This window comes from Natrix helvetica, assembly GCF_964273705.1.
Source record: "Natrix helvetica genome assembly, chromosome: 1".
Taxonomy (NCBI): Eukaryota; Metazoa; Chordata; class Lepidosauria; order Squamata; family Natricidae; genus Natrix; species Natrix helvetica.
In genome coordinates this window covers 138,681,215-138,706,418 of record NC_138548.1, presented here as the reverse complement: position 1 = coordinate 138,706,418, position 25,204 = coordinate 138,681,215, and the positions used below count along the sequence as shown (strand labels likewise).

General features: G+C 37.9%; 1 protein-coding gene across 1 annotated transcript; it reads left to right on the top strand.

Annotated features, from left to right (window-relative positions):
- Positions 1 to 1,233: 1,233 nt before the first annotated feature.
- DDX18 (DEAD-box helicase 18) lies at positions 1,234 to 18,572 on the top strand. The gene is made up of 14 exons (XM_081935298.1): positions 1,234 to 1,446; positions 3,018 to 3,197; positions 5,027 to 5,182; positions 6,266 to 6,401; positions 6,654 to 6,754; positions 8,360 to 8,559; positions 8,641 to 8,755; positions 9,538 to 9,677; positions 10,089 to 10,250; positions 13,450 to 13,602; positions 14,466 to 14,579; positions 15,681 to 15,737; positions 16,678 to 16,855; positions 17,752 to 18,572. The coding sequence occupies exons 1-14, from the start codon at positions 1,296 to 1,298 to the stop codon at positions 17,895 to 17,897; spliced, it is 1,989 nt and encodes a 662-aa protein (XP_081791424.1). The 5' UTR covers positions 1,234 to 1,295; the 3' UTR covers positions 17,898 to 18,572.
- Positions 18,573 to 25,204: the final 6,632 nt, after the last annotated feature.

Genomic DNA, 25,204 nt, shown 5'->3' with positions numbered 1-25,204 from the left:
GGTTAAAAAAAAAGTCGTAAAATGGGGGGGGGGGTAATCATTTAACAAATGTTTCACTTAAGCAACATACATTTTGGGATCAATTGCAGTTGTAACTCGGTTACGGTTTTTAGTCCGACCCCATGATTGAGCGAGTCCACGGATGGGCAACGAAAATGGTGCAAAGTCTGAGGGACAACACATATCAGCAGAGATTGGATGAACTGACTTTGTACAGCCTGGAGGACAGGAGGGAAAGGTGGGGGGACAAGATTGAAACCTTAAATATATTAAGGATGTGCATAAGGTTCTAAAAGGTAGTATTTTCAATCTTAGACAAAAATCAAAAACACAGCAGGAGGGGAAGTTCAAAAGTATTGTTAGAAAATATTACTTCAAAAAAAGAGTAGGGGAAACTTGGAACCAATTTACAGCAATGATAGCAGGTCATTCATCAGCCACTGAGTTTAATCATGCTTGGGATAAGTACAAGACCATCATCTCCTCCCCAAAAATAAAAAAAAATAAAGTATAATAATAATAATTTTTAGATAGATGGACAAAAAAATGCCAAATCAAGTCTAAACATCTGGCTGATATTGTGACAAACAAATATAAACTAAAAGGAAAATCTCTCTAGTAAAGGGATTAATTCCTCCTCTTCAATTTACCAGGGAGAACTGTGGATTATACAACCAGTGGGAAGTTAGAAACGGCAAATTATATCTGTAGGGCACAGGAAAATATATGCAAAACAAAAAGGGAATTAGTAGAAACAGAATTAGGACAGGCAAAAAGTAGCCTAAAATGTAACAGGATGATGTTGGAAATCCTTTGGTTTAACTTTTGAAACATTTATCTTAGAAACATTTATTTGTTTGTTTATTTAAACATTTATTCTAGAAATTAAACAAAATAGAAATATACATGCATCTTTGTTTATAGAGAAGTTTCTTTGCCCAACCTCACTTGAGCTCCAAACATATTTTCACAGACAGGCAGGCAGGCAAGCAGGCAGACATCTTAGATGGAGACACAGGTAATTTGTTCATACAAACGCCCTTTACAAGCCCATTGTATTTTGCACCATGCTTATATTTTGTACTTGATCGCGCCTTCCGAAATATGTTTTTGAAAATACATTGCAAGTGAGGATCAATCATACCTCCAAGCCTCTAGGAGGCGCGACATGGGAGCCTTTGACCGTGAGGCCGTGTTGGAACATCTCCGGTTGTCATTTCCGATTACGTCCTCTTTTTTCCTTCTTTCCTTCCTCTGGCGCACGTGTTCTCTCCGGTCTTCACTCTTGCGGAAGGATGGCGGCGAATACCGGGAAGCTTCCGATGCGGCTTCTGCGCAAGAAACTGGAAAAGCGCAACCGCAAGATCCGTCAGCGCAATTTGGCCCAGCAAAGAGCTGCCGATCCAAGCCTGGCCGCGGGAGCGTCGCCTGCGGGAGAAACGCTGGGTAAGGTCATCATCATCATCACCACCGTCTCTTTCTTTCCATTTAATCCCAGTCTCCCCCCCCATCCCCGGGTGTGGAAGGAAGCCGGTGGCATGATTGAAGTGGCATGTTTTTTTTCAGGGAAGACTCGACTCCTCTTGCGCAGAAAGAATAGAATAGAATTCTTTATTGGCCAAGTGTAATTGGGCACACAAGGAATTTGTCTTTGATGCAGATGCTCTCAGTGTACATAAAAAGACATGAAAAGATACGCTTGTCAAGAATCATAAGGAAGGGGCTCCCGGATTGCTGGTTGGTTATAATGTCAGAATTAGCCAGTTTGGGTTAAGACGTTGCCTGGATGGGGGAAGGGGTGGTATGTTTGCATGAGATAAAGAAACCTTATGGATACTTTTACTTGGGAAAGGAAGGCCAGCTCATGCATGGATGATGGAGTTTAGATAGAGGAGTTCAGTTCAAATTACTAAAAGTTTATGACATACCAATAGCACTTAGATTTCTATACCGCTTTACAGCCCTCTCTAAGCCGTTTACAGAGTTAGCATATTGGCCCCAAACAATCTGGGTCCTTATGCCATCTATGCACAAAAGTCTTATCTACTGAGGGTAGCAGTAATAACAGAGTGGTCAATGCCTGGCACTTCCTGACTGTTGTTACATCCCCAAACCCATAATTTTAACCTTAGACTGTCTACTTTTGACCTCTCCCCAATACTTAAGAGGTTTGTAAGGGGCGTGCATAAGCGCACCAAAGTGCCTACTGTCTCCATTTATTCATACCCATTTACTGTGTTCATATTTATATTTATACTTATACCTGTTATCTTTTGCGTGTTTGACAAACTAACTAACTAACTAAAAAAAATAAGCTAAATTTGCACTAGATAAAGGTCTGTGGAATTCACCAGGGGCTAGACTGGGGTCTGTTATAGGAGTGCAGTGACTTCAGACTGATGACATGACACGTTTGCCCCATCCTGGGGATCAGCCTGCTCATTTCCTACACTTGAATTGGGTTGAACCTGGGGCAGCTTCCTTGTGAAGAAAGGTTGCAATATTAGGGCTTTTCAGCCTACGCAAAAGGCGAATGAGTGAAGTGTACAAAATTATGCATTATGTGGGTGAAGTGGACAAAGAGAAGCTGCTTTCCTCTTCCCAAAATACTAAAATCGGAGGTGACCCAATGAAATGGAATCCTAAAAGAATCGTGATCAACAAAGGGTATATTTTTTATACGTATATTACTCAACTTAAGAATTTACTACCATGAGATGCAGTGCTATCCAGCAGCTTGACTGGCCACTATGAGAATAGCCTGCTAGATCAGATGAGACAAGAATGTGATCCAGCAAGGTATTTTTTTAGTGGCCCAAGCTGTGAAGTGGTAATAATATTCAAATCAATAAATGCTTTAGCAAGTATGATAGAATACAAAGCTTTAATTGATATTCCTATGTAAACTGTGTGTAGTATATTCATTGATCCTTGTTGCCTGAATGAGATTTCCAGATACATTTTTGGCACTTAGCGCTGAGTGCAGCAACAATTGACCTTTTTGTTTATGCCATTAGAAAATGCAGTGGAGAATGTCTCAGAAGTTTCCAACATTTCAGAAACAGCAATGAAAGACCACAAAATGACAGAGGGGGACTTACCTGATGTAACAAAAGCTGAGGAACCTGGCGGTAAACAACCTGGGATGAAGAAGAAGAAGAAAAAGAAAAGGAAAATTGAAAATTGTGCAGAAAATGGTATGATAGCTCTTATTTTTGCTTCTTTTTAAATGAGCGTTATTTTATTGTCTTGGTTCTTTTTCTCCCCATGATAGCATTGCAGTAATCTTTTTATTAATGCATTTTATTTTAAAATTATAACACATACACATGAGCGTACCAAACACAAACGCTACAATTGATGCTGTTTCGCTTAGTAGATACGGGAAGACATAATTCAGGTATAGTTAATCATTCATGGCATTGAAGACAAAAAAGGATTTCTTCTTTTCTGGATGATACTGGAATGATGTTCAATATCATCCACTGTAATGGAAAGCAGGGAAATTTAAGACCAGCAGAAAGAAAGACTTTTGTTTGATACGGCATAGGTATAGTGGAATTTACAGCCAATGGTTGTAATGGCAACCCATTAGGTTGCTTTTAAAAGACAAGTGGATAGATTCATGGAGTATCATATTATTACTGGATGCTAATACTGATGCCTGCTGGATCATGAGCAGCATCCCTTAAATATTGGTTGCTAGGATGTGATAATGAAAAGGGTGGCAGGCCCAAGATTCTTATAAGTAATCCTCAGATTATGACCAAATTGAAGCTGTAATTTTTGTTGCTAAGTGAAACATTGGTTACGTGAGTTTGTCCCATTTTACAACTTTTCTTGCCACCGTTGTTAAGTGAATCATTGCATTTGTTAAGTCAGTAATACAGTTGTTAAGTGGATCTGACTTCCCCATTGACTCTGCTTGTCAGAAGGTTGCAAAAGCTGATCACATGACCCTTCAACCATCATAAATATGAGCCAGTTACCAACCATTGGGATTTTGATCATGTGACCAAGGGGATGCTGCAGCGGCTGTAAGTGTAAAAACCAGTCTTAAGTAACTTCTTTTTAGTGCCGTTGTAACTTTGAATGGTCACTAAATGAACTGTTGTAAGTCGAGAACTACCTGTATTCCTTTCATGCCAGGCATATCAGAATCTGGTTGCCACTGGGGATCACAAAATACTGGATTAGATCCATTAGAGCTCTTTCACAGTAACAATGCATACTGAGATTCAATAGTAATGAAACAAGTGCTATGCTGAGTGTATACCCTCAGCTCTACAATAGGTTGAAGTAGATCATAAGGAACAGCTATATTAGCTTTCCTAAATAAAATGGAATCTCTAAGCTTATGTGAAAGTATCTCTCATTTTTCTTGTCCTTCCATTTCTAGCTGGTGAAATGTTTCATAAAATGGACATTTGATCTGATCGGGTTCAACAACCCAAAACTTAAGTTCATTTCAAACTGCTATCATAATCTCCTTGTTTTTTTTCAGTTCCATTCTTTTCCACTTCCAGAATGGAGGCTTTATGTTGTACAGTGTTTACTTGTTTATTTCATGGCCGCTTAGAGGGGTATATGGCAGCGGTATAAGGAAACAAAACTTTTTGTCTTTAAAAAAAATAAAAATCTACATTTTGAGTGGGTTTAACTTTCAATGGAGAGAATAGTATAGCATAGAATAGCATAGAATAGAATAGAATAACTTTATTGTCACTTCGAATGTATACTAATCATCATACATTAAAATGAAATTACATTGCATACAGCTCTCAAAGAGTCTCCACCTCTAATACAAATATAAACACGACAAGATTAATAAATACAAACATACATACAGAATTATGCATGTACCTACATATATTACTGTATATGACACAAAGAAACAATACAGACTATTTCGGATGTATACATGTACTTGGCAAGAGAGATAAATCTTGCTAGTTTACCAAGAGATTACTGCTTCATCTTCAGATAATTATTGATAATGAAAATTGGTTTTGTGGTATGTATGCAGGTGGTAAAAAAGCAAAAAATGAGGAAGAAGATCTTAAAACACAAGGGGCTTTACCTGGGAATCTCGAAGAAGAAGAAGAAGAAAATGCTGAAGGTCTGACTGAAGAAGAAGCGTCCGATGATGCTGATGGACCTGTCTTGCCTCTGGGTTTAACAGGTGCGTTTTCTGAATTCTGTTTCTCAGATTTTGTATGTTGACATATCCCCATTACATCATAAATGCATGGAATAAGTCTTATCAAACTCAGTGGAATTTAGAAATATATAGGAATGGTATGTAGGATACTGAACCTGGAATCTCTTTATTTTTATTGAGCTTAGAGGCCAAGCCTTTGGCCTTGGTTAAATATTTATTCATTTTAAATGTTAGTTCACTGGCTTGTGGGTAACATAAAACTTGTACTAAGAGCATCCTTTCCTACTGTTTAGAATATTAACATTAAGAAAAAAATGTAGTGATTAACAACTTTGAGTACTTTCTTGTGATAGATGATGGGCTGTAACCTAAACAAATAAATACGAACTCAATGGATTTCAAGGATGATTTTAAATAAATGTAGGAATATTTATTGAAAAACTATGGTGATTTTATTGAGGAATGTGATGTATATAGGAATGCATTGGTTAAAAAACATCTAAGCAGTACACATTTTCCAAAATAGAGTGGCTAAATTTGGCTCAGCCTTAAATGGTTTGATGACCTAATATTTCCTTCCATGTTTACCTTCCTGCTTGATGCTTGTTCATTTGTAAATTTATAAGCTTGTTTATTTACAAATAAACCAAGGTGGTAAACATACAAAAAAAAAACCCTTTCTGCTACTATTTTCCTTGCAACAACAACCCTATGAGGTGGGTAGAACTGAGAAAGAGTCACTGGCCCATAGTCACTTAGATCAGGGGTGTCCAAACTTAGGAACTTTAAGACTTGTGGACTTCAACTCCCAGAATTCCCCAGCCAGCCATGCTGGCTGGGGAATTCTGGAAGTTGAAGTCCACAAGTCTTAAAGTTCCCAAGTTTGGACACCCCTGACTTAGATGGATGCTCTTTCACGGTTAAGGTGGGAATCGAAGTCATGGTTTCCAGTCTGATGTCTTAACCACTACACCAAATTGGCTCTCAATTGTTTAAAACTAGGCATACTTAAACTCTGCTGTATTTTAATACAATTAACTTCTTTTTATCCAGAGTGATTGATTAGGAGCAATTAAATAAAGCTGACGTTGCTTGTCTCTTCAGGTGCTTTTGAGGATACTTCCTTTGAATCTCTTAATGATCTCGTCAGTGAGAACACGTTGAAAGGGATAGCAGACATGGGATTTACACACATGACAGAAATTCAGCATAAAAGTATTAAACCGCTTTTGGAAGGCAGGTAAGAAATATCATTTTTAAAGAGAAGGGCAAAAGAAATGAATTTCTGTCACAGATGACTGACAGGCAGAAAGCAATAGTGATTAAAATTGTTGTCTTGGAGTTATAGTATTCAGTTGATCAGCCTTGTTTATTAAGCATTAATTTTAAATTCATATGAAGGATGCTACTTTTTAAATAAAAAATGTTAATTTCCAAATCACTTACACATTCCTTTTTTCTCTTTTCTTTTCGTAATTATTCTACATGGCAGAGATATTTTAGCAGCTGCAAAAACTGGCAGTGGCAAAACTCTTGCATTTCTCATTCCAGCCATAGAACTTATCTACAAGTTAAAATTTATGCCTAGGAATGGTGAGATTTTTTTTTCCTTGATATTTCATTTGAAATCTTAAAGATAAATGTGGTGTCGAAGGGCCAAGTAGTCACTTCCAGGGGGAAAGAGGTCTCTAATTGGATGGCAATTGACTTCTCTAATTTGGTTGCCCCATCTTGGTGGCATCTGCTGTCTAAAATGAGTAGAGAGGCCTGATGTGTATTACTTTCTTCGACTGAGTGTGGCAGAGGTATTACCCTCTTCGAAACCTGCCAGAGCTGTGGGAAGAAAAGTGATATTGAGCTCTTAACACTGTTCCTGAGATGGCAGAGCAGAGAAATCTAAGCTCCACATTTGTAGGTAGGCCCACATTAAAACTTGTTTTTATCTCTGGGGAGATAGCAATTGGGATGTTTGAGAATGCAGTATTACTGTATTTTCTATGTCACGGTCAGGTCGCTTCCTGGTCCAAATGCAGTTGACTGCGCCCTGCTCCCTCTGCAGGGTTTGACTCATTCATTTGATCCATCTTAGGCATTTTATGGATCCAAATGATTTTCCTAAGTATTTCCCTGACATGAGTAGAGGTTGAATTTGGAGTTTTATCCATCACTGGCAAGAAGCAGTGTCTCAGGCCCCTGACAAAATTGCTCCTGGCTGTTTGGCCAGTCTGGGTGATCCCTTGGTTAATGGAAGATGGGAGGTGAAGTGGCAGAAGCAATGCCTGGTATACAGGTGGAGGGCAATGAAGACTGAATCTGACTAAGCACAGCTAATATGCCCACGTTTGGGCCAACGCTGTGGCAATATGAGAGGCAAAGTGTACGTAATTCTCTCTTATTGTATCAGCAAGTTATCATCCAGAAGCCCATCTCTCCTAATTTTCGTTGAGTAAAGTGTGTCTTGTAGAATTACCATCTGGCCACTCTGACCAATTAGCTGGGCTGAATCCCAGGAGAGTTGATTTTCCATAGTAGGTGTAGCCTTCTGGAGTGGCCTCCCATTGGAGGTTCAATTGGTGTCTACTTTCCAGAATTAGTTGACAATGGAACTCTCTTGAAGGACATTTGGTGTATGACATCCTCTGTTGTTAGCTAGTTTTAAAATTATTATGGGTTTATATTACAGATAGTCCCCAACGTACGATCACAATTGAGCCCAAAATTTATATTGTTAAGTAAATTTTGCCCCGTTTTACAAGTTTTCTTGCCACGTTTGTTAAGTGAATAACTGAAGTTGTTAAATTAGTAACACCGTTGTTACGTGAATCCGGCTTCACCGTTGTTTTTGCTTGTCAGAAGGTTGCAAAGGGGGTGATCACATGACCCTAGGGCACTTTAACCATCATAAATATGAACGAGTTGTCAAGCACCCAAATGTAAATCACATGACCATGGGGTACTGCAACGGTCATAAGTGTGAAAAATGGGCCTGAGTCACATTTTTCAATGTCATCAAACGGGCACTAAATGAACCGCTGTAAGTTGAGGACTACCTGTATTCTTTGCAGAGTTTTTTTGTTTTTGGCTGCCAAAAGTTTAGATTGTTTAATTACAGTAAGATGATAGACAGGCAAAAAGATAGGTTTGTCATTATTGATTAGAAACTCTCTAGACATCTCTTATTTCCCTTCTTCATTTTAGGAACCGGTGTCCTCATCCTCTCACCAACTCGAGAACTTGCCATGCAGACTTACGGTGTTCTCAAAGAATTGTTGACTCATCATGTCCACACCTTTGGCTTGATAATGGGGGGCAGTAATAGATCAGTTGAGGTACAAAAACTTGGAAATGGCATAAACATCATTGTCGCAACTCCAGGCAGGCTTCTGGACCATTTGCAGGTAAAACAGATAGTATTGCATCATGCATGTCCTCTCTTTTGTCCATGTGTGTGGTTGACACCATTGTTGGATGTGTTTCAGAATACTCCAGGATTTATGTATAAGAACCTGCAGTGTCTGATAATTGATGAAGCTGATAGAATTCTAGAAGTTGGGTTTGAAGAAGAATTGAAACAGATCATAAAGCTTCTACCAAGTAAGTCAGATATTTATGCTGTCTGTATTCTGTGATACTTCAAAATGTATGCAGTAGTCCTGTTTCCACTTTTGTAAATCCTGCTCTTTGTGTCTGCTGTACTGATGCCTACAATTCCCTTTAAGCACTCTACAAGCTATGTAGATCTTAAATGTTTGGTTGATTAATACCTTTTACAGTGCTATTCATATTTGCTAAAGAAAATCCTTCTCCATTCAGTGGACATTACTCCCAATTTAGGATAACTTGAAAAAATTGAGGATGACCCAAATTTAGGATTGCTTGAAAAAATTTAGGGTGGCTTGAAAAAAACACATTTATAAAGATTTGGATGAGCGGCTATATACCCTGTTTCCCCCAAAATAAGACCTTCCCCGGATAATAAGCCCAATCGGGCTTTTGAGTGCATGCGCTAAAATAAGCCCTCCCACAAAAATAAGCCTTCGCAGAAAATCTTGCAATACAGCAGCAGCCATGAGGTGACCACGCTTGCCGTCTCCTGCTCCTCAAAAATAATACAGCCTTCCTGAAAATAAGGCCAAGCGCTTATTTTGGGGGGTCAAAAGAAAATAAGACCCTGTTTTATTTTCTGGGAAACACGGTATGTATGTATAACACTGCCATTTTGTTTCTTTATTTTTTTATTGTAAAAGCTTGTGGGGCACTATTTTTTTAAAGGGATTCTAGTGGCGTATAATCAGCTGGATTGTTCTAATTTGTTACCTTGTCACAGTGTGGAAAAAAAAAACATGTATGTTTAATTTCATCCCTTTCCCTGCCAGAGCGTAGGCAAACCATGCTGTTCTCTGCTACACAAACCCGTAAAGTTGAAGATCTGGCAAGGATTTCTCTAAAAAAGGAGCCATTGTATGTTGGGGTTGATGACAATAAAGAGACAGCAACTGTAGAAGGTCTTGAGCAGGTAATTTAAGCACAGATATCTGGGCAAACCATATTACTCTTAACATTGAATTCAATAGTACTTCTGACATTTAATTCTTCGGAATTTTCTTTCTTGGCCCTTTCTTTCCCATTTAGAGATTTGTATCCAAGCACAAGGATATTTTCTCCCCTTTGTTTCTAACTCTAGCTCTTCACATTCTATTAATTTCTCTTTCAAAATGTTCATGAATTCCTTATCGGGCTTGATTGATAACTGCTGACTATATTATGACATTTCTTGGATTTTCACATTCCTTCATCAATAAATTATTGCCTATTGTATAGGTAGTTAAATTAAAATGTATATTTGTATCTTCACTTCGAAGCCATTAGACATTCACAGTTTGGGAAGTCATATATTTAAAAAATAATACTTTTCAAACAACTACAGGGATATGTAATATGCCCTTCGGAAAAGAGATTCCTCCTGCTGTTCACTTTCCTGAAGAAGAATCGGAAGAAGAAGTTAATGGTGTTCTTCTCTTCATGTATGTCCGTGAAGTACCACTATGAACTTCTTAACTACATTGATCTGCCGGTATTGGCTATTCATGTAAGTATTCACGATATGAATGAATTGATGTACACACACCTACAATACTGTGCAAAAGTCTTAGGCCGCCGTTAGATTTGTTGGAGCAAATGTATAATGACCATATATTTAATGAGGTTGCTGTGACCTACCACTGGCCAGCGGAGCTGGTGGCAGACTCAGACCATGAGGAGGTTGGGGAGGAACATGGGCCAGTCCTGGAGTCTGGGGAAGCCTCTGATGACTGCTCTGATTCGGAGGCAGAGATGGGGCCAGGGCCGTCTGACAGTTATCAGCTGCCTTGGGAGTCGGAGATCAGTGGGACAGAAGAACAGCTGGAGCCTGTTTCTGATGTGAGCATGCGCAGAGCTGCCAGGAGAAGGGAACAGTTAAGGAACAAGGGCCGACTCGGAAGTGAAGGCACAGGTGGATGGTGAATGGCCCCTCCCAAAGAGGAGAGAAAAGAAAGGGGAGTTTGCAGGAGACAATTAGTTCAATTCATTAGGGTGAAGATCTGTTCCTGACTTCTTGCCAAGTAATTGCTGCTACAGCATGGCGTTTGGAAGATATAAGCCTTGCAACTCTCCAAGCCTGATAAAAATCTGTAGTTGTGAAATCTCATGAAATACTGTTTTCCGGGACTTTGCTGGAGAGGAATTCACTTTAACCTAAATTAAAGGTTTTATGGGGACAAGGAGTCTCCTTCATGATCTTGGGAAGACTGAGATGTCTCAGTCTCCTTATCAGAATACAACCCGAAAATACAGGAAAGTTATATGCAGTACTCAAAAACAAGGAAAAAAACCCCCCAAAAAAACAAACCCCAAAACTTCCATAGGCCAAAGTGATAAGTACAGGTAGTCCTTGACTTACAACTATTCAAAGTTACAACAGCAGTGAAAAAGGTGATTTATGACCATTGCAGCATGCCCATGATTTACATTCAGATGCTTGACAGCTGGTTCATATTATTGATGACGGTCGCAGCGTCCCGGGCTCATGTCATCCCCTTTTGCGACCTTCTGACAAGCAAAGTCAATGGGGAAGCCAGATTCACATAACCCTGTGACTAATTTAACAACTGCACCAATTCGCTTCACAAATGTGGCAAAAAAAGCCGTCAAAGGAGACGAAACCCACTTAATCAATTTTTCACTTAGCAACATAAATTCTGGCTCAATTGTGATCGTATGTCGAGGACTACCTGTATGTAATGTGACTTCCTCAGTCAGCTGAACAACAGCAAACACCTGGTATAAACCGAAATGGGGAACCCTCAGTACTGTCATCCTTTAACAGCTTATGCATCCTACTATTTCATGCCAAAGTGACTGCTGTGCATAAAAAAATTACACCAGTTTTGTGCAAGACCTGCTTGACCATTACATACACTACTTGTGTAAGTTATATGAGTGCAATTCATTGGAAGTTTGCTAATAAGACCAACTTTCAATCGCATCGTTCCAGTCAAAATGCCAGAGATTACAGAATTTGACAGACATAAAATCATACTTTTACATCAGCAAGGCCACTCTCAGAGGGAAATCAACAGACAACTGGATATTCAAGATGTGGTATTCAAGATCAAAAAATAATTACAGATGTCGTCAGTAAAACTTTGCTACAACAACAAATCTAATGGTGTCTTAAGACTTTTGCACGTTATACTGTATATTAGAGTAATTCAGCATCTGGATTATAATCCAGAGCTGCTCATTTCTAAAATGCTTCTCTTACATTGGATTGGATTCAGAGTTTTCCACACCACCAGGATACCTTTTATTTGCTAATTTCGTATATGACGCTTGGTGCTGTGTTTTCCCCATTTTCCAAAACAGATTTTCAGGCTATTGCATAGCTGAGGAGGTAACTGAAATAAATATCTTCCATTGAATCAAAAGCCCCGTCTTCTAATGGAAGGGACTCTCAGTCATACTCTCAGTCATCCAGGTCACGGTTGTCTCAAAAGTGCTTTTTCAGGGGGCAACTGGACTTTCTTGGAGGGGGGGGGTTCTTTTTATCTTTTGAAGAAGTTTCGCTTCTCATCCAAGAAGCTTCTTCAGCTCTGACAGGACAGTGGGGAATGGAACGATTTGTATTCCAGTGTCCTGTCAGAGCTGAAGAAGCTTCTTGGATGAAAAGCGAAACTTCTTCAAAACAAAAACAAAATACAACGAAGTCCAGTTGCCTCCTGAAAAAGCACCTTTGGGATGGAAGGGACTGTTTCTTCCCCAGAAAACCTTTGTGACTTCCAGCCCTTTCGTTGTAGTAACTTTATAAGCACTTGAACCATCTGATGGTCAACTAATTTACCAATTTTATTTTTGACCAGCTAAGTGTCAGTGTTGACTGATTTGTGTTCTTAGATTTGTGAGAGTTTTAGGGCATTGTAAATCCAGAGGCTTTTCTTCTGCTCTTGTGTTGCAGTGAAGATCCACTTTTGTGCCTTAGTTGGGTGTCTCAAACTGTCTTTCAAGCTTGAATAATGCAGGCTGCTTTGAGGTTATTGCAAATAGCAAGTGGCCTTTATGAAGGTTGGGGTGCATAACAACAGTGTCAGATTCTCAGCAAGATTTCACCAGCGGAGTCATAAATTAACCTTTAAATGCCATTTAGAGCATCTTTCTCTTAAAGCTGTCTTTAAAGTGCTTATCTGAAAAACAGGGTTCTGTCAGCAAGGTTGAAGTTGTTTGTTAGAACAGTGTTTGCTGTCAGCAAACTATTTTAAGTGGCTCCAGTTGGTATATGACATTTGCTTCTACTGTACCATGTGTAGAAGAACAGAAGCATCCATTGATTCCATATGTATTAGCATAAAAAGAAAAAAAATGATTTTTGTTCGCGCTTTTTTAGTTTCATAAATGAACTCTAAGCCATTTTTATGGAAATCTGGGTATTACCTCTGTGGAAGGAATTACAAATATGGTAAAAGAGAGACTGCTAATATACCTTAGAGGTGTGTAAAATGTAGTTTTGCCCTTTTCTCAGACGAGAACTTGGACATTTTGGGTTGATCCCCCCCCTCCCCTCGCTGCTTTAAAACAAACCGAAGCACAAAACTACCACAACAGAATGATGGAAGTTGGAGATGTTGTCTTACTCAACCAGTAAATCTCATTAGCAACCTTTTTCCTGTTGCCATTGCTTGGTATGGCAGTTTTACTTACTTTTTTTTCCCAGTTGCTTACCACTTCCTTATCTTGCATGTCTTTTTTTCTAGGGCAAACAGAAACAGACTAAACGCACAACCACATTTTTCCAGTTCTGCAATGCGGATTCTGGAATACTCTTATGCACAGATGTCGCTGCTCGTGGGCTGGACATTCCAGAGGTTGACTGGATCGTTCAATATGACCCACCAGATGACCCAAAGGTATTGCATAGTCTCAAAAACCGTATACTTTAAATATGCATTAATGCAACTTTTATGTGTGATGTTAAAATCGGAAATTAGAGTAGTCTGGGATAGTTTATTTTTAATTAACTCCAGCAAAGCTGAATTTAACATGTTCCTATTATTATTATTATTATTATTATTATTATTATTATTATTATTATTATTATTATTATTATTATTATTATTATTATTATTATTATTATTATTACTTGTGTATCCCATTTGTATCTTAGACACAGTGTTTTAGCTTTGTAAATGGCTTCAGTGTTGGTCCAAGGCAGGGGTGGGTTCTGAATCCTGTTGCAACCGATATGCTGCAATGGGGCCGGGTGTCCACCACGTACATATGCGCAGCTCGCACATGTGTATCCACCACCCGCGACGCTCCAGCTGCTCGGCAGAGCGTCGCACGGGCTCCATGCGCGAATGGCTCAAACAGAGGTGTACTGGTCGTATCCCACCACTGCTCCAAGGGTTGAGCCATTGCAGTTGGGTGCCTGGATAAGCAGCTATGTGGGTATGGGGCACTGTCTTTAAGGAAAACAAGAGAATGAACTCATATTAGTGATAGGTTCTGGGATGCTAGAGTGTCTTAGCCGACTCCTGAATTTAGCTATTGTTGAAACAAATGCTGCCAATCAAAAATAATACCTTCAAAATGAGTGCTGATTTAAAACCTCCAGGCTGTTTGCTTTATTAGTATGCAATTTGTAAAGTATATGAAATATGAATAGGGGACTTTGGATCCATTGGCATGACCTTCCGTGCTATACTTTCCTGATTATCAATATGAAACCAAAATGTTAGTTTATACTCTTATTACTTCCCACTAATAAAAGGAATATATTCATCGTGTTGGGAGAACAGCCCGTGGAATCAATGGAAGGGGACATGCCCTGCTCATTTTAAGGCCAGAAGAACTGGGATTCCTGCGTTACCTCAAGCAAGCCAGGGTAAGTTTCTATGGAGTACTGTAGCATTGTACTGGTAGCTGGAATGATTCGTCTTTTCCCCCCCCAGTAATATGAGTCTCTTCATGTTTCATATTTAGTAATATAACTTCACTAGAAATGCAAGGCAGCTGGAATAGCAGAACTGTGTAACATGGAATATAAAAGAATGGAGCAGTTTTAATCCAAATTACCTTAGAATAAGAAGCTGTACTAATTGGATGCTGTGGTTGTGAATTCAGGTTTCATATGGTTGCTAGTACCTAGAACAAAGAGGACTAGCTATCTATAATGCCAAAATGGCCATCTTCTGTCTTTTTAAAAAACAGAAACCTCCCTCTATTCAGTACCCTAAATGGGACAATAGTACTGGGGAGAGAAATTACACGAGTGCTTCGCTTATTGAGAATGAGCTGCAGACATTCATGTGAGCTTGTTTTCTCATTCTAAAACAGTTTGCAGGGACATTAAAATATGGGAATGGCACAGTGGTCCTGGAAGAATTGGCATAATTGTCCAGTGATGGATTGGATGTACAATCTAAAATGGCCACGGTTGCTAAAATGGCTGCCCTTAGTGGATGTTTAAAACTGAGGTTTTTTTCTGAAACATTTTCTGGTAGAACTTGGTCGACCTTATAAAACGTTTGCTATATAACTTCTTTATGGTACTCTAAATTGGCTAGAATAAGAGCATGAGGCATAGAATTGCAGGGGGATTGATCTTTGTACAAGCACAATATTGATCCAGTTTGGCTGTGCACTTTGTATTAAAACATGAAGTTTTTTGCAAATGTCTAATGCTTCACATATGAACCTATAAATGAGAGTGATTGGGTTCACACATAGAACCTACCACATCACATTTATTTATTTTTAAAAAAAATTATTGTTGTTATTAAATTTCCTGCCCGAAAGAAGCCATTACCTTTTCAATAGATTAGGAGTTTTAAAAAAATCTAGTTTAGCGACATGTATTCATCCAGCCAATGTTTAGATGATCTAAGTTTAGATGTGTTGAAATGTATTATATTCTTAATATCTTGTGTAGATATTACATTCACTATATAGAATTTTTGTTGAAAACTTATCTTTATATTTTTAGGTGCCATTAAGTGAATTTGAATTTTCTTGGTCTAAAATTTCTGACATTCAATCTCAGGTAAATATAGACTATACTATGAATATTTTAAAAACGTGGTTTTTTCATTTGTATAGCTAATAAAATATTCAAAAGCAGTTCAATGATGCCAAAAACAACAAAGGATTCATAGTGGTTTTATTTCGATATTCTTGTGAAATGTAATAGTACAGATCCAAACAGCTGATTAAATCGGGCAGTATGAAATTTTCTTGTTAAGAGTGAATAAGAATTGACTCCTTTTCTAAAATTGTCATCTGTGCAGTTTTGACACAAGATACCCAAATTATGTACTCTGGTTGTAAGAACTGAGCCTTAAACAGAGTACAGATGAATGTATCTGGATTTGTGATTATTATTTTTTTAGAACAATTCTCGGGGATGCAGATGGGTATAGGAGGGATAGATGGAAAAGAAAATGAGAGCAAGGCCAATTCTAATTATATTTTTAAAAAGTCCACTTCTAGGATGTTGCATGTACTCATGGAGAAGAATCAAGTTGTGGCAATAAATTATGATTGTTTTAGTAAGTGTGAAAGATTAAGATGAGAATGTTTAAATTCAAGCAACTAAAGTAAGTTGCTTTATAGTAAGATGATTGCAATTATCTATGATGGCTTAAGAGTGTTCTGCAGAATTTTAGGCAAGAATTTCTCCAGTCTCACCTATCTGGAAGTTGCTCGCGTGCAAATCAAGTACTTTATGGTTAAGCGGTGGTCTTTTCCTAACTATGATTTTGGTATACTGGTAATAGCTAATCTGATATTTGAAATAATAACAAAAACATTATCCTATATCCATAAAGACACAAGATATGTTTTGGTACCGTGAATTTTAGAGTGGAGTGCAATGCAAAGATGCAGATGTTTTTCTGTTTGAGTAAATGTTACCTTCCTAAAAATTGTTCATGACTCTGAAGTAAAGAATACGGTTCTTTATGCCTCTATTTATAAATTTTCAGCTGGAAAAATTGATTGAGAAGAACTACTTCCTCCACAAATCAGCCCAAGAAGCATACAAAGCCTATATAAGAGCTTATGATTCCCACTCTTTGAAGCATATTTACAATGTCCATAGCTTGGATTTGATCAAGGTTGCTTTGTCCTTTGGCTTCAAGGTGCCGCCATTTGTAGATCTCAGTATCCTTTCACTACAAGTTAAATTACTTTTCCTCCCTCTTTCTCTCTGTTTCCATTTTTCCCCTCACTCAATAATGTGCTTGCTTGAGTGGGTTGGTAGCAATTGCTGATGTTAATAAATCATTTAAAAGTTAGTGATGTACTAGTAAACTATAAGATTTTTTTCCCCTATTCTGGTTAGATGTGAGGAAAAACAAGCTTTAGATGCACACTTACTCATTTGTGTCATAACGATAATATCATTTGTTGGGATTATTGAATGCTGTTATTGTAGTGATCTTACATGTTAACTATCGTATTTTTGTACCTGTTGTGGGGCAGGGGCTGCTTAGACATCTAATAACCTTTGATATAAGCTGACAGTCAATGAGGGGCGCAGAAATCCAATGTATCTGGAAAGTTCCGTAGTTGAGGAAAGCTGGTCTTGAATCAACTACTTCTTTGTCCTCTTTTGAACTACTAATGTGTTGCCAGCAAACTAATGTTGCGCTTAAGTGAAAGGCTTGTGTCAGCCTCTAAAACAGGCCTGTCAAACTGGCGGCCTGTGGGCCAGATGCGTCACATGCAGGCCACACACACCCCGGCTCCACAAAGGCAAAAAACACCAGTGCATCATGATACGTCACGTGACACAGTCAAGTTTGACACCCATGCTCTAAAGTTCATTTTGACATTTAATGATGGTACCAAAATTAACTGAGCTGTCTGTAGGAAAACCAAAGGGGAAGCTAAGACCAATAATAAGCAGGCAAGTCTATCTATAGATAGGAATGAATTTGCAAATTTATTGTGGAAATTAAGAGCACCTTTCACTTTTGGTGACATGTTTTTTTAACTCTTAGCTTTTATCCAGTGCACTTTTTTTTTGAGCCTACATTCCTTAACATACTCTTCAGATGTAAACAGTAGCCATGGAAAGAGGCTGCAAAAAAGAGGCGGAGGAGGCGGCTTTGGTTACCAGAAGGCAAAGAATGTTCAGAAATCCAAAATCTTCAAGCATATTAACAAGAAAAAATCCGACAACAGACAATTTTCCCGCTGAATTGCTTTATTTCGTGTTGACAGAAATGGCTGTATTACTTTTCAACCAATGTACAATCTTATTCATTTGGGGACTGAATTATATTTACAGATTGTATATACAGATTTCAAATTAAAGCTCAATATTTCAACCTGATCTGGTCCATTCTAATCACCATCTTAATGTGGAAGAATCCTGTATGTTGTCTCCCCAGCTGTTCCATGAATAGTTGTACAATGGGATCTAATCCTGTACTCCAGATGATATAAGCTAATTCATAGCTTCTTTGCAGTGCAGGTACCAGTGTAATCAGAGCTTTCTGGTTGCCTAGAAATCTTCCAAAAGCAGATCTCATGATCACAGAGTATCGTATATTATATATGGTTCTTTTTACTTTTCTTCTGTAAACTGTTTGAAATATTCTTGAATTTGACTATAAACTATATAGTGGTTTTTAAAAAATGATTTTTCTACTGTAAAGATTTTTATTGGGAGGATCTTACTTCTAAGTCAAAGTTTGGCTAGTAGGATTATACTTATACCTGAAATGTTTTGTCTTCTCAGATCTAGTGATGCCTTCAGAATGATGTTTTGTAAATAGTAAAGGAAGTTTGAAGCAGAAAGGACTATTATTTTGCGATTATATAAAAATCATACTTTGAAAGTCATAAAATAAATACATTGGGAAAGCTTGTACTTTGTGTGAGTTAAATGGTTACAATCAGAAAGATAGCAAATGTTGATTTAGCATGTGGGTTACACATTCAAAGTTACCAGTTCCGATTTGCAAATGCTTTCTTAAATCTTTTATACATGCTTCCACCTCTGTTGAAAATGCATTTATATCTTGTTTACATACCTGGCTTCTTTGGAAGAATTTGCCTTTTGAACTTGCCATAGCACAACACTGGAAAGCTGGCAGTCATGCTTAAAGGAAGAGCTGTTTACATGAGTTGCTGGGAATTTGGCACTAGCAATTTAATGTTATATTATTATTTAATAATATATCATATTATATAGTTAGATTCATAGACTAAGATTGTGTGAGTAAAATGATTCAAAGACATAAGAATTATTAAAATGGTGTCTTAAGAATAGAGGCAGTTTCAATCCAGGTTTTTGTCTTGATATTTCATTTTTTTTTTTCCTATTTCCAATCTTCAATCCTAGCATCACCCAGAATAGCAAGGTCAATGAACCAGATTTTCTTCTGCTCTACAATTATGCCTGTGTGTTTGGATCTTAAAAGTCCCATAAGATCTTAACCCACTCATTTTCCAAAACCTCACCTTGATGGCCCCAGTAATTTTTACTACATTCAAATCCAAACCTCTGGCAATTTCCAATGAATAATTTTAGCCAAGCAGTCATAATACTGCTTATCGTCAGTTTGTGAAACTTTTATTACTATTTAAGAACTGCATGTAAAGCTTCACTATTTTCCATTTTAATAACGTGACTTCTCCTAGATCAGGGATGTCAAACTCGCGGGCCTGATGCGTCACACGCTGGCCATGCTCATTCCCGATTTAGCAAAAAAGTTGTGATGCGTCATGTGAAATAATGTATCATCACAAGTTTGACACCCCTGTCCTAGATGCAATGTTCTGTTGACTTTTTTTCTCCCATATCTGATTGTGTAGATGTAGTGTGAAGGTGTGGGCATGTGGTAAGTGTTTTCTTTCTTCCAACAAAAAAAAAAGATCTGGATTAATATGAATCTGCAATTTAAAGATGTGTAGACTTCATATCTTCAATCCAGGGAATTCTGGGAATTGGAAGTCCACACTTCTTCAAATTGCCAAGGTTGAGAAATACTGATCTAATGTATACAGTAGTGTACAAATAGAAGACTTTTCTTTTGTGCATTACTTTTAGCTTTATAGGAACCTATAAAGAACGATACACATTAACTGGAAAGCTAAAGTTTCCTGTGCACTTTTCCTGTTATCAATCTTAAGGTTACTTAATGGACTATACTATTCCCACACTCAAGGCTTGTCTCATAAAGATGAAAGATGCTTTGAACACTAACCCTGTGTTTCTTGAGGAATTGTCTCCCATTCAGAGAACCTTGACAACAAAATTGGACTTTGTAAGCCAGTTAAAAGCAGGTGATCAAAATAGGGCCACGTGGAAATTTTTAAAATAAGAATTGCCTTGCTGTGGTTCCCAATAGTGATAAATCTGGTACAATCCAAGCCTATTCACTTGAAATGTCACATGCAGGCATTAAAAAGCTGTTGCAATCAAGATGAAATGGTACAGATAGATGATATATCGACTGCATGGTGTGACGATTTCATAAATTAAATAACGCTAGTTTCATAATAGCAACTGGACAAAACCACCAACTAGAGTTGTTCCGCTATATAAGCTACCTTACTTTTCAAATAAGTAAACTGCACAAGGAAAGAATTATGAAGATCATTTCTGAAATCTAAAATGTATTTTCGGGGGGGGGGGAGGATAATTTTGGCACTCACCTACAAAAAGGGTCTGTTATTTCATTGTATTTAAGTACAATGACAATAAAGATTATACTTACACTTATTGTGTGGGAGATACCTTTCTCTATGTATGAATAAATCAGCCACTTATAAGTTACTTATGTGAAAAGCTGCTGTCTAAAGTGTTTCATATTTCAGCTTTTAGATATATTTAGCCCTATTAAGTAGGGCATCCACCACAGCACATAGATGATCTGAATGTTTTCATCAGAGGTTGTAACAATAGCAAATTGTTTTGCTCATGAAGCTTCTGCAGCCTGCTTTATTCCCAAGCTTCGGCTGTCAATATTAACCAATACGCTGTGAGAAAGAAAACTTCGGGTTTTTTACACTTTTCCACAAGGTAATGCTTCAACATTTGTAGCAAGATGGTTTTAACCAACAAATGTTTAAATATTCCTCACCCATATCATTAAAGAGCTGAAAAACTACTATAAGACTGTTTTTATATAGCAGAAGAATGCAAACCTTGCTCCTCATGTTAATTATTTTAGGCATCGTCTTTCTATCATCTTTATTTTCTACCACTGTAGCCTCTGATATAGGCTTTACGCTTGCTCACTCGCTCGCTCACAAACGAACACATTTTGGTGATAAACTCACGGACACATTTTTTGTAGGAAAATTCTATTTTTAACATTTCTGTGCAGAGATCCTATCTGTACACTTTCTGCCTTTATCTTAACAAACATGGTTCACAACGAAGCAATGTTTGCTTTGTACTCTTCCGCATTCAGATTATTCTAACTCAGAAAAAAAAGAAATGATAAAAGGTAATTAAAGAGTTGATTGTCAAAGAACTCAGTTTCTTGGGACAAGATAGGAAACAGGAAATGTTTCTACTCATAACTGCAGTCATCATGAAGAAAAAATGAACTTTTTTTAAAAAAATCAATGCATAGTAATAGTTGCAAACTTAAATGTGAATTACAATTAGCCTCCCATGTTTTTTACAATTTTGCTAGGTAAGAAAATCCACATCTCTGAATTTTTGTTATAAGGTAAAGGTTCCCTTTGCAAATATGTGCTAGTTATTCCCAACTCTAGGGGACGGTGCTCATCTTTGTTTCAAAGCCGAAGAGCCAGCGCTGTCTGAAGATGTTTCCATGGTCATGTGGCCGGCATGACTCAACGCCAAAGGCGCACAGAACACTGTTACTTTCCCACCAAGGGTGGTTCCTATTTTTCTACTTGCATTTTACACGCTTTCAAACTGCTAGGTTGGCAGAAGCTGGGACAAGTAACGGGAGCTCACTCCATTACGTGGCAGTAGGGATCCGAACCACAGAACTGCCAAACTTTCTGATCAACAAGCTCAGCATCTCAGCCACTGAGCCACCGCACTCCTTTTTTTTTGTCATACTCCCATTTAAAGGGAAAATTGCTTTTTATATATATTACGAAAATATAGAAATAATTTAGCTTAATCTAAGCCTGTCTTCTTTTACTATAAATTATAGCTTGCCCTTGAGGGAAAGGAAGGTTATCATTGCAGCATGATTAAATACAAAATAAAACCAGTTTCCCTCACCCTCCCAAAAAAAACATTGGAATAGTGCTTGACAAGTTAAAAAAAAAAGGCAACTTAAGGTGTGAAGGAACTCCATAACTCCTTAGGGAAAACCATCAAAGATTCACTAATGCAGTGTTGAACCTAGAGAGCCCACAGATGTATTTTCAATAGGATAGAGACAAACCCTTAAAAACAAAAAGAGAGCCACAAAGCACTGAAAATGGGCTTGAGGAGAACTTAGTCATCCTGAAGCTACAAAATGAATTCTGGACTCATAATTGAATGCATTTGAAAAGTATTAAATTATTGGAAGTTGACGAAACTTTTTTTGAGGAGAGCATTCCAAAGGATATCTAATATTTTTGAGAACTTTGTCTTTGTTATTAAGAAACTAAGCTCTGAGTTATTGCTAGAGAAATCTGCAGGTATATTTTCAATAAAAAATGTTTTTTTCATCTAAGCCTATTTGTTCACCAATAACGTTAGGTTTGTTCATTCCATGTTTACCCAAATAGTAACAGAATTGTGAAAGCTTTGTCCTGAAAAAAAAAATTGACCAGTTCAGGATATCCTAGTCTGGTCATAATGACTAATCACATTGTCATTATGTACATTATGTATACGGGTGTGAAGATTATTTCTTAAAATATAATTATATAATTATAAATATATAAATATATACAATATATAAATATATAAAAAATATAATTAACTAATACAGTAGCAATAACCCATCCTGATCTGCTTCAGGTATCCTGAATGGAATCTATCAGAAAGGTATACAGGTGGTCCTCAAGTTATGAACACAACTGAACCCAAAATTTATGTCGCTAAGTGAAACATTTGTTAAGTGAGTTTTACAACCTTTCTTGCCACCATTGTTAAGTGAATCACTGCAATTGTTAACTTAGTTGTTAAATGAATCTGGCTTCCCCATTGACTTTGCTTGTCAGAAGGTTGCAAAAGCTGGTCATGTGACCCCGGGACATTGTAACCAACATACATGAGTCAGTGGACAAAGGTCTGAATTTTGATCATGTGACGATGATTGTGTGAAAAACGGTCATAAGTCACTTTTTTCAGTGATGATGTAATTTAGAGCAGTCACTAAATGAACCATTGTAAGTCAAGGACTACCTGTAATTAGTCTACCTTCCTTTAAGCTGTCAGAAGAGAGATATAGATGACACATTATATCATTTCCCTGTGTATGGGGTTTCATATGACTTCCACCAGCACCTGGATGATGTTTATAGTAGAGGCTAGGACAATGATTGCTAACCTTTTTTGGATAGCGTGCCAAAAGCGGGCGGAACGCAAGGAAGTCATGCGTGGGTGTGCACACACCCATAATGCTATGTGCATGCTTTTTTCACCCTTCCCAGGCTCCAGAGGCTTTCTGGGAGCCTGGGGAGGGCAAAAACAGCCTCTCCCCACCAAGGCTTCAAGAGGCTTCCCTGAAGGCTCTGGAGGGCAAAAAACGGTCCTACAAGCAAACCGGAAGTGATTTCCGTTCATTCCGGAACTTCCAGTTAGGCCGTAGGTCTGGTTTTTCGCACGCTGGAGGCTTCAAGGAAGCCTCCAGAGGGCGAAAAACAGCCTTAAAAGAAGGCTGAAGTCAGCTGGCCAGTGCACACATGCACACTAGAGCTGACAGGGCAACGCCTCGCATGCCCTAACAAATGACTCCCTGTGCCATCACAGGGCTAGGAAAAAAGTAATAAGCATTTTTAGCACTATTTATGCAACCTCACTTCCAAGTACAAATAGTCCTTGACTTACGATCACAATTGAGCCCATCATTTCTGTTGTTAAGCGAGTCATTTATTTAGTTTTGCCTTGTTTTACGACCTTTCTTGCCATAGTTTAGTGAATCACTGAAGTTGATAAGTTAGTAACCCAGTTGTTAAGAGAATCTGGCTTCCCCATTGACTTGGCTCGTCAGAAGGTTGCAAAAGGTGATCGCATGACCTTGGGACACAGCAAGGGTCGTAAGTATGAACCAGTTGCCAGACACCTGAATTTTGATCACATGACCATGGGGATGCTGCAACGATCATGAGTGTGAAAAACAATCATAAGTCACTTATGTCAGTGCCGTTGTAACTTTGAACAATCACTAAATGAATTGTTGAGGAGTACCTGTACAAGCATCTTCAGATTTTACTGGGGAATTAAAATTAAGCTTATAAGAGACAACCATTGTATGTATCCTAGGCAAAAGCAGTTAAGACTATTACATGTTAGAGGGATTAAATATTTAAAAAGCAATAGTATGTCAATGCTTTATCAGTTTGGAAAAGATATTGGTTCGGCACCATAACTCAAGTCTTTAGCACGGTACAATGCATTTCATTTTCATTCACATTCATTCACATTCATTTTGAAAAGAAGTAAACCCATAAAAAGCTTGAATGCAGAAATAAATGATGAATGGTTGGCTTCACCACCATTCAGCATGGCTCCAAGAATGAAATCTGTAAAGCAATGCTAACACCTTTGCTTTTTGCATTTGAAGAACTTTTCAGTAATAAACATGTATTACTACGGCACATAAACATGTATTGCGGTTTCAGCTATCACCATCTAGTGCAGTGGTTCTCAACCTTTCCGATGCCGCGATCCTTTAATACAGTTCCTCATGTTGTGGTGACCCCCAACCATAAAATTGGTGTCTCAGTTCCTAGACCATCGAAAACATGTGTTTTCCAATGGTCTTAGGCGACCCCCATGAAAGGGTCGTTCGACCCCCAAAGGGGTCCCGACCCACAGGTTGAGAACCACTGATCTAGTGGATGTCTGGATTTCTGAAGATAACTTGAATAACCAATAAATATATCTAAAGGAATCCACATTTAATAAGGGAATTGTAATTTATATTTACAGAGTTCTTTTTGAAGAATATGAAGCACTTAAAAGTTGTATTGATTCGTAAATCATACTTATAATTGGTATTATTTTTCTGGTATTTCAGACCTTAGCTGAAAGCTTGGGTTACAGACTTTGCAGCTCACTTTTGAGTAACTGTTATACTGACAAGTGATACCTCAAATCATTTTAGTTTGATGCAGAAATTAGGCTTATAGAAATGAGCTAATGGATTGTTCCGTGTTTTAATTTCCCAGCCACATCAACAATGACGACACATGGTGGACCTTGGATATTCTAAAAATTTAAACATGATCTCATCCATAGGATCCTGGAGCTAAGAAAAAAACATCTCAGAAGATAACTGGAAAACTATTTCTCTGTCAAGACATAAAACATCATGGACATGTTTCAATGAATCACTGAGTCAAACTCAA

Coding starts and splice junctions, on each gene's coding strand:
- DDX18 (XM_081935298.1), top strand. CDS start 1,296: ATGGCGGCGAATACCGGGAAGCTTCCGATGCGGCTTCTGCGCAAGAAA. Junction 9,678..10,088: donor CTGTAGAAGGTCTTGAGCAG/GTAATTTAAGCA, acceptor AAACAACTACAG/GGATATGTAATATGCCCTTC. Junction 16,856..17,751: donor GCCGCCATTTGTAGATCTCA/GTATCCTTTCAC, acceptor CATACTCTTCAG/ATGTAAACAGTAGCCATGGA.